The sequence below is a fragment of the Sus scrofa genome, chromosome 18 (genome assembly GCF_054392235.1).
Source record: "Sus scrofa isolate SSC_HxYL_T2T_F1_AM1 chromosome 18, Sscrofa_HxYL_maternal_Yorkshire_Landrace_v2.0, whole genome shotgun sequence".
Classification (NCBI taxonomy): Eukaryota; Metazoa; Chordata; class Mammalia; order Artiodactyla; family Suidae; genus Sus; species Sus scrofa.
Genome location: NC_139400.1, coordinates 18,073,616 through 18,084,887, shown reverse-complemented (window position 1 = coordinate 18,084,887; position 11,272 = coordinate 18,073,616). Strand labels below are relative to the sequence as shown.

The 11,272-nt window shown below is 40.9% G+C and overlaps 2 protein-coding genes across 11 annotated transcripts in view; both read right to left on the bottom strand.

Annotated features, from left to right (window-relative positions):
* Nucleotides 1-11,272, bottom strand: part of SLC37A3 (solute carrier family 37 member 3) — a 398,944-nt gene that overhangs the window by 308,490 nt on the left and 79,182 nt on the right. The gene's annotated exons all lie outside the window — the stretch shown is intronic.
* Nucleotides 2,286-11,272, bottom strand: part of BRAF (B-Raf proto-oncogene, serine/threonine kinase) — a 174,589-nt gene continuing 165,602 nt past the window's right edge. For 9 of the 10 annotated variants that reach the window (XR_014833621.1, XR_014833619.1, XR_014833620.1 and 6 more), the window contains one exon: nt 2,286-9,445. Coding sequence is in view for 6 of the 10 variants with exons in the window: in XM_085005259.1 (XP_084861385.1) it covers nt 9,423-9,445 (23 nt within the window). In the remaining 4 variants the exon portion in view is untranslated. The remainder of the gene's footprint in view (nt 9,446-11,272) is intronic. The other variant, XM_085005262.1, reaches the window with a different exon arrangement.

Below are 11,272 nucleotides of genomic sequence, written 5' to 3'. Positions count from 1 at the left end.
CTACCCTACACCACAGCCATCTGGGATCTGTACCACTGCTCAGGGCAGTGCCAGAACCTTACCCACTGAGCAAGGCCAGAGATCGAACCCCCAACCTCACGCATAGTAGTTGGGTTCATTACTGCTGAGCCATGACGGGAACCTCCTGTGAGCTCCTAAGACATACTCCTAACTAGGAATTCTTAGGGCCAGAGGAATGGGAGAGAAGAGTGAGATAGGATAATGTACTTTCAGCAAAACTATTCATTTTTAATTTAGGTTTTTGACCACCTAGGTGTTGGGAGTATCATACTAAACAAGGCACCTTCCTGGAGTTCCCTTGTGGTGCAGCTGGTTAAGGATCTGGTGTTCCTACTACAGCAGCTTGGGTTGCAGTCCTGGCCTAGGAACTTTCAAATGCCATAGGGCTTGGCAAAAACAAACCCCCCCCCCTCCACACCGCATGCCACAACTGATTACCTAATCAAGTCATGTGACAAGGGAGCTGCTGTGTTGTGCGTGTACAGGAAGGTACAGGAGCCATCTCGGCTCCACTTGCCCTGACAGCTATTCTGTAGAAGAGGCTGCTGTGGGGTGCCTGCTGCTCTTGCCTCATCAGGTGCTTCAGCAGGACAGTGGAGGAAACGGAGCTGCCTGAGCTGGTGCTGACCTTTCCTAGCAAGTGGGCTTTTACCTCTTACCACCTACATGAGCAGTGGGCTTGCTTGATGGAGAAGACAGCAGGGTCAAGTGGAATATGCCTGGTGCAACATCCATTTTTAGCTACAAGCTCAATGTCGTGCTGTCAACTATTTCTATTCAAATTTCACCCACAGCCACCACAGCCACAGCAAGATGTATGTATAGTATGTATATACATAATGCACTGTAGTGATCTTGGAAGCCAAACTCCTGACTTCCTGAGCCTGGGAAAGTCACCCCTGGGGATTCCTATTCAGTAACCGACGAGGGGACACTGCTCTCTTAACATGGAGTTACATGATTTTTAAGAACTTGGTTCTAACATTTTATGAGTCTAGGAGAACTATATTGCCCGGAGAGGAGGTCCAATTACCACAGCCCCTGATAAAATTTCGGAAGAGCTAATATAGTAAGGTTCTTACAAAAGAATTTTATCATAAAGGGTTCATGATCCTGGGCTAAATTTTAAAAGTTTCTGTAATGTTTGTATTACAGAATTGCATTTTTTCGATGAGAAGACTGAAATCCAAAGAAAACACTTACCTCAACAGCATTTTGTTTCTTTGGAGGAGCATGAGGACCAGAAACCAGATTCCTCAAATATGTGCCATCTTGAAGACTTCTCTGTCTCAGGCACAGGGTTTCCAGGTATATGACACTGTCTTGAAGATACTCTCAAACTCCATGAAATCACATACACAAATTTGTTGGGGGTAGGAAGCCAGCATTTTTTTTTTTTTCTTTCCTTAAAAAAGGAGTTCCTGTCATGGCTCAGTGGAAACAAATCTTTTATCCATGAGGACACAGGTTCAATCTCTGGCCTCGTGCAGTGGGTTAAGGATCTGGTGTGGCTGTGGCTGTGGCATAGGCCAGTGGCTATAGCTCCAGTTCGATCTCTAGCCTGGGAACCTCCATATGCCAGGGGTTGCAGCCCTAAAAAGACCAAAAAAAAAAAAAAAAGTTAGAAAAGATGAAGTATAAAGTGAGTGCATAGTTTCAAGTACATATATTTGCACGTACAGTTTGTAGAGGGTTCCTATAGAAGGTGTATTATTGAAGTTGTGTCAAAAAAGTTGGAAAGATAATACTCAAATTTCAGAAGGTGGGACTTCTCCAGACAGACTGCTACTTAATTCCACTACAGCAAACACTTCAGTAGAGCCACTGGAGGGTTCGAACGGTCAAGTCACAGCATCATAAAATGCTGGACAAAAGACTGTCACTGTATAGCTGGTACAATGTACCAGGTATTCATTTTGACAACTTACTTTAAAAATATTTATGGAGTTCCTGTTGTGGCTCAGTGGGTTAAGAACCCGATTAGCATCCATAAGGATGTACCTCTGATTCTTGGCGTCACTCATTGGATTAAGGATCCAGCGTTGCTGTGAGCTGTGGCGTAGGCTGGCAGCTGCCGCTCTGATTCAGCTCCTAGCCTGGGAACCTCCATATGCCATGGGTGTGGCCCTAAAAAGCAAAAAAAATTTCTCGTGTAATAGCTTCTGCCCACCAAGCATAACTGACATCACTGCCTGAAAGAACTCAAAACCCTGAGTACTTGCATTACTGAACGACAGTACTAGAAAAATGATCTTGATAAAGGCTTCTCCATGCAGTCAATCTTTATTATAGCAGTATTCGCATATTCACATCAAGTACATAGAACTTTTTTGCCTTTTATATAATACAGAGTTTTTAAATAACTTTACACAGAATAAATTTCTTCAATCTGAATTTCAGCTATCTTTTTTAAAATTTAATTCTCCATGCTTTCTATCCAAACTGAACAATATTTTCCATTGTACAAATTTACATGAGAAAAACTCCAAAGTACAAATGAAGGGACCTGAGCAGGAAAGAGAACCCAAGGTATCAAGAAGTGGGCATGGGGAAGAATTGAAAAAAAAAACCAACCACAACAACAAAAAAAACAAGCAAACATCGAGGATTAAGGGACAAAAGGGAGATGTCATCCATTTGACTGAAAATAAATTCTTCTTTTATGAATTGAAAAATAAGCTTTAAAAATATTACTCCATTGTAATTTTTGCAAAGCAGGTATACAGAGGTCTGTGGACAATTAAAAGGTCCCCATCTTTTTACTGGGCATACCCCAGACTCCATGAGAACCTTCTCAATGCTTGAGCGGAACTGAAGCAAACTAAACCCAAACCTTTGGCAGCAAGAGAGGAGAGGATGTGTGTGTGAATCACCCCAAGGTTCAGAGGAGTAACCTGGGGCCATGAACCCACTGCAGATAAAACATGAAGGATTTCACTTTCCTCTCTCTTGTAGAAGAACTGTCCTCAAACCAAGAAATAAGCGAAAAGGGGGGTGATTTCCTTTTCTTGGTCCAAACCAAAGAGCAATCCTAACTACTAAACAGAACTCAAAGGAACACATGTCAAACATTCTCCTCATAGGTGTACGTTCCAATTATAGGAGACACCCAAGTGAGGAAAGGGTGAGAGTACACAACCAACAGATGAGACACAGATCCTGCAAATCAGGCGACAGCACGAAGGCCAGGCTGGGACGCAAACCTGTGGCCGAAGGAAACGCAGAGGACCCAAGAGAGTCTTTCAAACGAAGGAGGGAACAGTTACAGCATAAACACACAACCCCTGTATGTAAACTAATATAACATGAAGATAAATAAGACAGAAAGGTTAGCCATTTATACTGGTAATTAACATGAATAAAAAGGCATTATATGTTCCCATAGCTGGCGTTAATCAGCTACGAAACACACGCAAAATGTATTAGGAAGGAATGATTTTTTTAAAAAACCCGTTCACAGCTTAGAATAAAAAGCACACTTATTGCACTCTTACATTTTATTTCAGGTAATTGTAGTTTATTTCCCACCCTCACATCAATTTTTCCTACCCCTAGACGTACTCCCTTACCCACCCCCCTCCCATTTTGGTCCATTTTGTCTACACTTGTGCCTAGTCTCTGAGCTTTGTTGCTTCTGCTAGTCTGAAGTTTCCTCCTAGGTAACACATACTGCACCAAAACACAAGTGGGTTAAAAAAGGCTGAACACACAAATGTAACACAATTTTCAAAACAGAACCAACTTACTATGCAACTTACTCTTAACCCCCATCTCCATTCCTGTAAACAGAACCTTTTCTCTGTTTTATTTCTTAAGTGAATTTTATGCTCGATTTTTGATTCCCTACATACATCCCGTGATGAGAACCAGCCACTGGTGGGTGCTGGACGATGTGCTCAGCCTGCCAGGAGAAGCAGAGAGTTTGCACAACCCCCCCTCCTTTTTTGTGATAGTAACATGAATAAACATATTAAAGTTATTTGTTTTTCATAGAGTACTTCAATCTATAAAATTCTTTTTTAAAAAAAAGCATTACAAATGAAACAGACACACTGGTTGTGTCCTCATGCACAACTGGTCATGTCACTGTAATCAGTCAAAATATCTAGATAAAATCAGACATTTTAATGAAACCAATTTAGTAATAATTAAAAAAACTAAACAGTTGGGTAAAGGGGGGTCAAAAGGTTAACAAAACTAAAAACAACAGCTGAAGTTGTGGATGTTGAAATAAAAGATGCACAATCACTTTTCTGAGGTAGAGACTAACCACCCCTAACTGCTGTAAATAAACCACTGTTTCTATAAGATTAGGTCAGGACTTCGGTTTCTGTCCTCATCTACCTTAAAAATACCTGATAGAAACTGTTAATGACCACAGCTGGCAAAATTCAGGACTGAAATTGAATGGAAATGTTTTCCCAAATAGCAGTGAAAACTGATTCTCTAGAAACAACAAAACAAAACTTACTCTCTAGTGTACTGACAAGACCAAAATCTTACCAGCAGTTTCTATTTACCAGAGCTAGCAACACGGAACACAATCACTGGCCACCTCCCTCTCCGCTGGCCAACGCACAGTCAGGCCGAGATGCTACTGCGCTTCTCGGGGGCTCAGCAACCTACAGGCATTAGTGACACACCTTAGTAAAAAGTCTAGAGAACTCGCGGAAGCCTTTCTTGGGGGTGACGAGGAAAGAAGATACAAGAAGCACACTGGGGAGTGTGTCCAGTTCACACCTACCAGCCAGGTCACTGGCTCTTCCAATGTCTTCTCAGAGAGGAGCCTCTGGAGACCTTGCCTGGCCCCAGAGCACCCTGAACAGCATTAGCAGGACAGTCCCACTTAATGTGTCGTCCCGGGAGACAGGTTTACATTTTGAACTGAAAAATCAGTGTCTAGGTTGGCAGCAGTACTCTGGACTGATAAAATCAAATTCTGTCCTATGTGTTAATTTCCCTCTTCTCACTAGTTTTACATGACTGCTGCCCAGCATACAGTACTTCAAGCCTAAACTATAGCAGTTTCTTAGAATGTCTGTCAAACATGTTATATAAAAGTTCCATGCTCTGAAGAACCTATGGGAGTAGAAAAAGTTTCTCTAGAAATGTCGCTGAATTATGATTTCAACCTAGTTGGTCTATGGGATAAATATATTGACTACACTAGGGATTATGTACTTTAAAAAAATAGTTTTGATCACTGAAAATTTACCTGTGTGTTTTCTCATTTTTTTTTTTAAACGTGATTTTGGCTATAAACTCTTTAGTGCATTTATCTTTGCAGTCTAAATTGCACGCTAAAAAATATTAACACAGCTGAGTTAGATCAAGGTGGCTGCTCTCTTCACAAATCACTGATTCTGCTAAAATTTTAGCTTTTTTATTGCATCATAAAGGCACAGTAAGATCATTTGGCAAATTGTCAAGGTTATTTTTCTAGAGCCTTACCTACACCATTTCAATGGATGAGCTAGTTGCTGTTTATACTCACAGGAAACCTGTCTGGCTATGATGGGGTTTTTGTTTTTTAACACCCTAATGACTGGAAATCTGCTCGTCTCAAAGTGCTGATAGGTGAGCACTATCAGTGCCAATTTGGACAGAGAGGACAATCTTGCAAAATGAGTAATCACTCTACCCTCCTAACTGGGCAGTCTCTATAGGAGCATCTGTGCACGTGAGACGCTGTGGCTAACTCAGTATGAAGATGTACTGTCTTGCCAAGCCTCCTGAAAATTAAAATTACATCACTGTTAGTGAAGTGGTAACCATAACTATTTAATTTCATGCAACCGATATGAGGTTAAGATTCCGAAACGTAGCCCTAAACAGATTCTGGCACCACGTTCAACATTCAGATACTCCGAGCTACACTTCTCAGCATTACTGCTTCAATGTGTAACGCCCTTTAGGACAAAATGAGAGTGCTCAAATACGAGTACACAGAAAAGCTGAAATCTTAAATCATCTTCACGTTCTAGAGCTCCTGACTTTCCATGTTTTAAAATAAATAACTATTCATTACCTCAGTCTGAGGAGGTAGTTTTTGAAGAGGTCACCTGAACCCTGCAAACTAAAGCTAGATGAGGTCTGCACAAGGCTGGAGCGCTGACTGGACAGAAGGGGAGGTGAGAGCCGAGGAGGGCCTGCAGCGCCTCCAACTCTGCCTGGTGAGTAAAAGATAACACCGTGTGATAAAGAGCTGCGACGGCACCCGACAGTCTAGAAAATATTTACAAAGTTTCGGGTTGACGGTGTTGAAGCCCCGAAGTCTTTATGACTACATAATGCTCTTCCTCTCCGACACGGACAAACAGAACACACTCAAGTATATGAGATTTTATCTTCTCTGCTTGCCCCAGTATGTCCCATGGGATCTCAAGCATCATCAGAGACTGGATGTTAAGGAACCAGAATTTGACGGCTAGACAGAGTCTTCTTTTAAGGTGCCTGTAAGTCCAATGACTACACTGGGTTTTATATTCACAAATCCCTTTGATAAACTATTTTTTGGTCAATGTTATTTCAGTGGCAGAAGTTTAGACCCTAGACTAGTTTAATGATGATAAGTCTACAGGAATACTACCTATTTTAAAATGATCTCTTATGGTTGCTCTCAAATTTCTCAGAAGGCTTCACCTCTCCTTATCTAAAATACACTACAGAAGGCACTGCAGCCGCCTTACGGGAAAGACAGAGAAGTACAGCCTTACAAGACAGTGAAGCAGCCACATACTATTTATACAAAGTTCTCGTAAAGTGCTCTGCACAACAAGGAGTTCTTCCTTGTATTTTCTTAGGAGCTCAACAAGTCTATCTGTAGTCTAAGCATCGAAAACAGCATGTACAACTCAGAGGAAATTCCTTTTCCATGTCCTTTGTAAACTAGAGAAAAAAGTATTTGATAGAGAAAAGGAAGAACAGGGAAATGCTAAAGTGTTATTTTTTTTAAGGGCTCTAAAAAACTCTCTCAAGAATACCCTGAGCCTGGCTTCTGGGTACACTTCATTTGAGATCAAGCTCGTTCCCCTTTGACAGCAACCTATTCTAAAAAGAAAGGGAAAAAAAAATTGTATCACCTTGAATTCTGTATTGAAATCATCAATGCTAAGCTTCCTCCATAACTAGCTCCTGTGCTGGCTCCTGCCAAAGCGAGGGGGTCTTGCACTAGAGCCTCTGGCAGGACATGCGTAGTCTCCCAAACCAGCTCTCTCCAATCTTAGGAAACACAAGCATGTTCAAAAGCATCTATGGGGACATAGTTTAAAAAGAAAAATAAACAATGCTTTTAAAAGAGAGGCAGCATTATGTTCACAAGGTGCTCTTCAAGTCAGTATGAATCATTTTCATTTTTGCAATTTCTGAATTCTGTAAGATATTGCTCTGCTCATGTAAGACTTAAGAACATACTGTTTCACACTCATTAATAACTTCAGGATGTTTTCCATTTTACTGGGACAATCTTTTTATAGGTCCATGGAATTTTCAATTTGCCTTCTTCTGAATATAGATATTGTAGCAAAAACCATCAAATGGCAGTAAGCTTTAGTAGGCTGAAAGATAGGAGGGCGAGTTATAATTTTAAAACTTTAAATAATTTCTGACTTCCTGATTTACTTTATAGGTCCTGTCTGACTTCTTTCAGGTCCTTGGCTACATAACTTGGTTGAGCTAGATACATTGGATTCGATTCACATTCCTAAATCTTGATTTAATTAAGAGTCTAGACTCGTGGTAAGGGAGGTATTTGCCAGTAATACATCCTGAGTCACTTTCTTTGCTGCGACTGGGACTCAGACCGCGCCTTAGCAAAGGCCACGGGAAGGTATGCTAGGCTGTGTTCTCCATTTACAAAGAATGAGGTTCTTAACACCACAGCAGTTCCTTCTATAAAAACAACTGACGTTAGGCTTTACACATCCTCTCTCAGTCCCAATACACCTAAAAGTGCTCTATTCTCCGCCCGGGGAATTCAGGTGTCAAATTACTCAACCTTTTGAAGACCAGGCTTGGGAAAAAAGGAAGAAGGAGAATGAATGGAGACACCACCATTTTTATTTGAGGTTGCATATTCTAGATAAAAGACTAGAAAGGAGATGCAGGGTGTAGTGGAGGAGTAAGTTGGAAGAAACAATGAGATATTAGTAAAGATGTTAGTGTGGATCCAGCAAGTACCATTAATTTAAAAATGATAAATATTTGTCATTATACCAAGACTCCCCATATATTTAGGTAGAGAAAAGGATAATGATTTTTCTTTAAAAGTTGTTTATATAACAAAAATACAATTTTTCAGGATATATAATTCTAGTGGGAAGTATTCTTTTATTCCAATTCAATTCAATCTGAAAATTATTTTCTTTCTAATAAAAATATAATAGAAGAAACTCAGAAATTAAAACTTGTACCTTACATTTAAATTACATAAATGTCTCACACTCGAAACTGTTATCAAGCAGTTTTGCAGGTTTTTAATTAGATAACTGCCATGGCATTTTGTGCCTTGGACAAAGTAGCCACATAAATACTCGGTGACTGGAAGAGCTTAGGAGGAAGATATCAACTGTATTTTCCTGAGAACTTGCTACATCGTGGAGGGGAAAAAAAAAAAAAAAATCCCCAAACATTTATCTTCATTGCTGGACCCAAAGGGAAAAGAAGGCGACGCGCCCGCACTTCCAGCCTGCCCTCTGGGCAGACCCTGCGGTGAGCAAGGAAAACAAAGGCCAGAGAGCCAGCAGGTCAGGAAAAAGATGCAGCATTCCCTTTTCCTTGGCACCAAAACCTGCCTCCTCACCTCTCGCCCTCCATTTCCATAAAATAGCTTTGTTTTGATAAAAACCTGTCAAGGACTGAACATGTACCACACGGGAGGGGCATGCTGCATTTTTGTTCCATCCCTCAGAAATGAACCGGCGGTGGCTAGGGGTAAGAGCTCCACAACGAAATCCCAGCACAGGAAAGAGAACGAGGCTTGGTGACTGCAACTGCCCCATCAGATGATGAGCCACATACTGATCTGGTGGTTAGAAGGGCAAAGTTGACTGGCAGACTTTCCAGAGCAAATCTCCCAAGCTGTAGCAGCAGTTTCTTTCCATCACGCCTGACCACCAAAGGTCAGATCTCAGGGTCTCCCCTTTCTTCCTGGGAGTGGGCAGACTTGTGTGCACGTGGTATCTGTGTTGAAGGAGAAACACTGGCAGCAGAGAATTCTGGTTCCTAAAACATTCTTCCCTCTTTTGTTGGATGGGAAATTCCATTCTGTTCCACACCAGCTTATGCACTGAAAATTTTTTATCTTTAAAAAGAGTTGAGGAACAGAACTGTGTTTTGATGTTAACAAACTGTACGAACACAAGACTTAAGAAATAAGAGTAGATGCTGTCATGATGGTGTGGCTACTTGAAGGCTGCAAATTCTCCTGTAGGGGGAGGACAAGAGCTAATTTTAAAAAAGTTATCTCAAATAAGCTAAAGACAATAGAAAAGCCTCGCTGAAACCTCACTACAAGGCGTCCAGCCATATACTACAAATCTAGAAACAGCATCACTAATTTAAAAGCAAAAAAGGCTGAAACCATGAAAGAGAAGACAAATTACATATGAAATAATTCCCCACTTGGGTTTTACACTGCCAATACTGGCTGTAATCAAGCTGAAAACAGTTCCAATGAATAAAACTTCTCAGAAACTGATGGTAAAATAGTACGGATAATTTGTAAAATATTTTCCTCCAAATTATCAACTCATTTTCATTATTGTAATGCTACTATTAGGGGAGCATGAAATAGTCTCATTTCGGAAAACATAAAATTCACAGGTCAAATGGTCTGTCCACATCACACATTTGACAGAAGAAAATCCAGACCTCTCCCACTCATTCCACCTTTTAAACTTATACAGGCCCATGTCAATGAATATTACTCTTGGCATAAAAATTGTAGCTGTGAGGTATATACTCTTAGCTTACTGCATTGGGGGGTTTCATGCCATTATTTTTCATCTACTCTTCTGTCCGACGTTAAACTAGAGATTTGCTCCTCTTATTATATACACCATAGGTAATTTCAGAGGGTTAGTTAATAACTGACAACTATCAGAATTTAGTCAGCCTTAACATCATTTTTCAGTAATAGGAGCTTCTAATAAGGATGCAGGCAATCACTTGTATGAATATACTAATTTAATCGAAGAATCTATCCACTTTCTGATGGCTATTAAATTTCAGCTGGTTACTGGAGAACACTGGCATGTCCTAACAAACAACAGACTGCTAATGACTGGCTGGCTGAACCCTCAGACTGATGCTGATAATATGAGCGACCATTTGAAGGTCTGCTATAGTATACCAGACGCCTCACTAAATACTTTATATGCACTTGCATCTGATCCTCACAGTCACTCAATGAGGTAGGGGCTATCACTTCTCTTCATTTTAGAGAGACACAAGCTGGGCTTTAAAGTGGTTAAGCAACTTGCCCAAAATCTCAGTTAGAAAATGGCAGAGCTGGGATGCAAAGCCAGGTCTGACTCCAAACGTGTAACAAACAACAGGCCCCAAATCATTTTCAGTAATTACTAATTTGTTTTCCCATTCCGAATACAACTACTAACTGAACTGCAGATAGTGATACTGTATCTTTCCATCTAAGGATTCCTCTTATTTTTTATTTATTTAGTTATTTATTTTTTGTCTTTTTGCTATTTCTGGGGCCACTCCCGCGCGGCATATGGAGGTTCCCAGGCTAGGGGTTGAATCGGAGCTGTAGCTGCCGGCCTACGCCAGAGCCACAGCAACGTGGGATCCAAGCCGCGTCTGCAACCTACACCACAGCTCACGGCAACGCCGGATCCTTAACCCACTGAGCAAGGGCAGGGACCGAACCCACAACCTCATGGTTCCTAGTCGGATTCATTAACCACTGCGCCACGACAGGAACTCCAAGGATTCCTTTTAACAAACAATTAATCAAGGTATTGTGACTCAAAAGATCAAGGAGGGTATTACCTCATACTTAAAAGCACAGGGGAGTTTGGCACTGATTGGTGGGAGGGGGGGGAGCCAAATTACTAAGACCTTGGAGAGTAAAACACTTAGAGCATAACCACAGGAAGCTATTAGATTAACAGAGACTCTAGAAATATATAAACATCCTAACTACCTTTGCTTATGGTTTTAAGTTTGCTACTTTTTCCAAAAGTATTTTAATACATTTCTTTAAAGCAATTTTCAACATTCTTACAGGCAG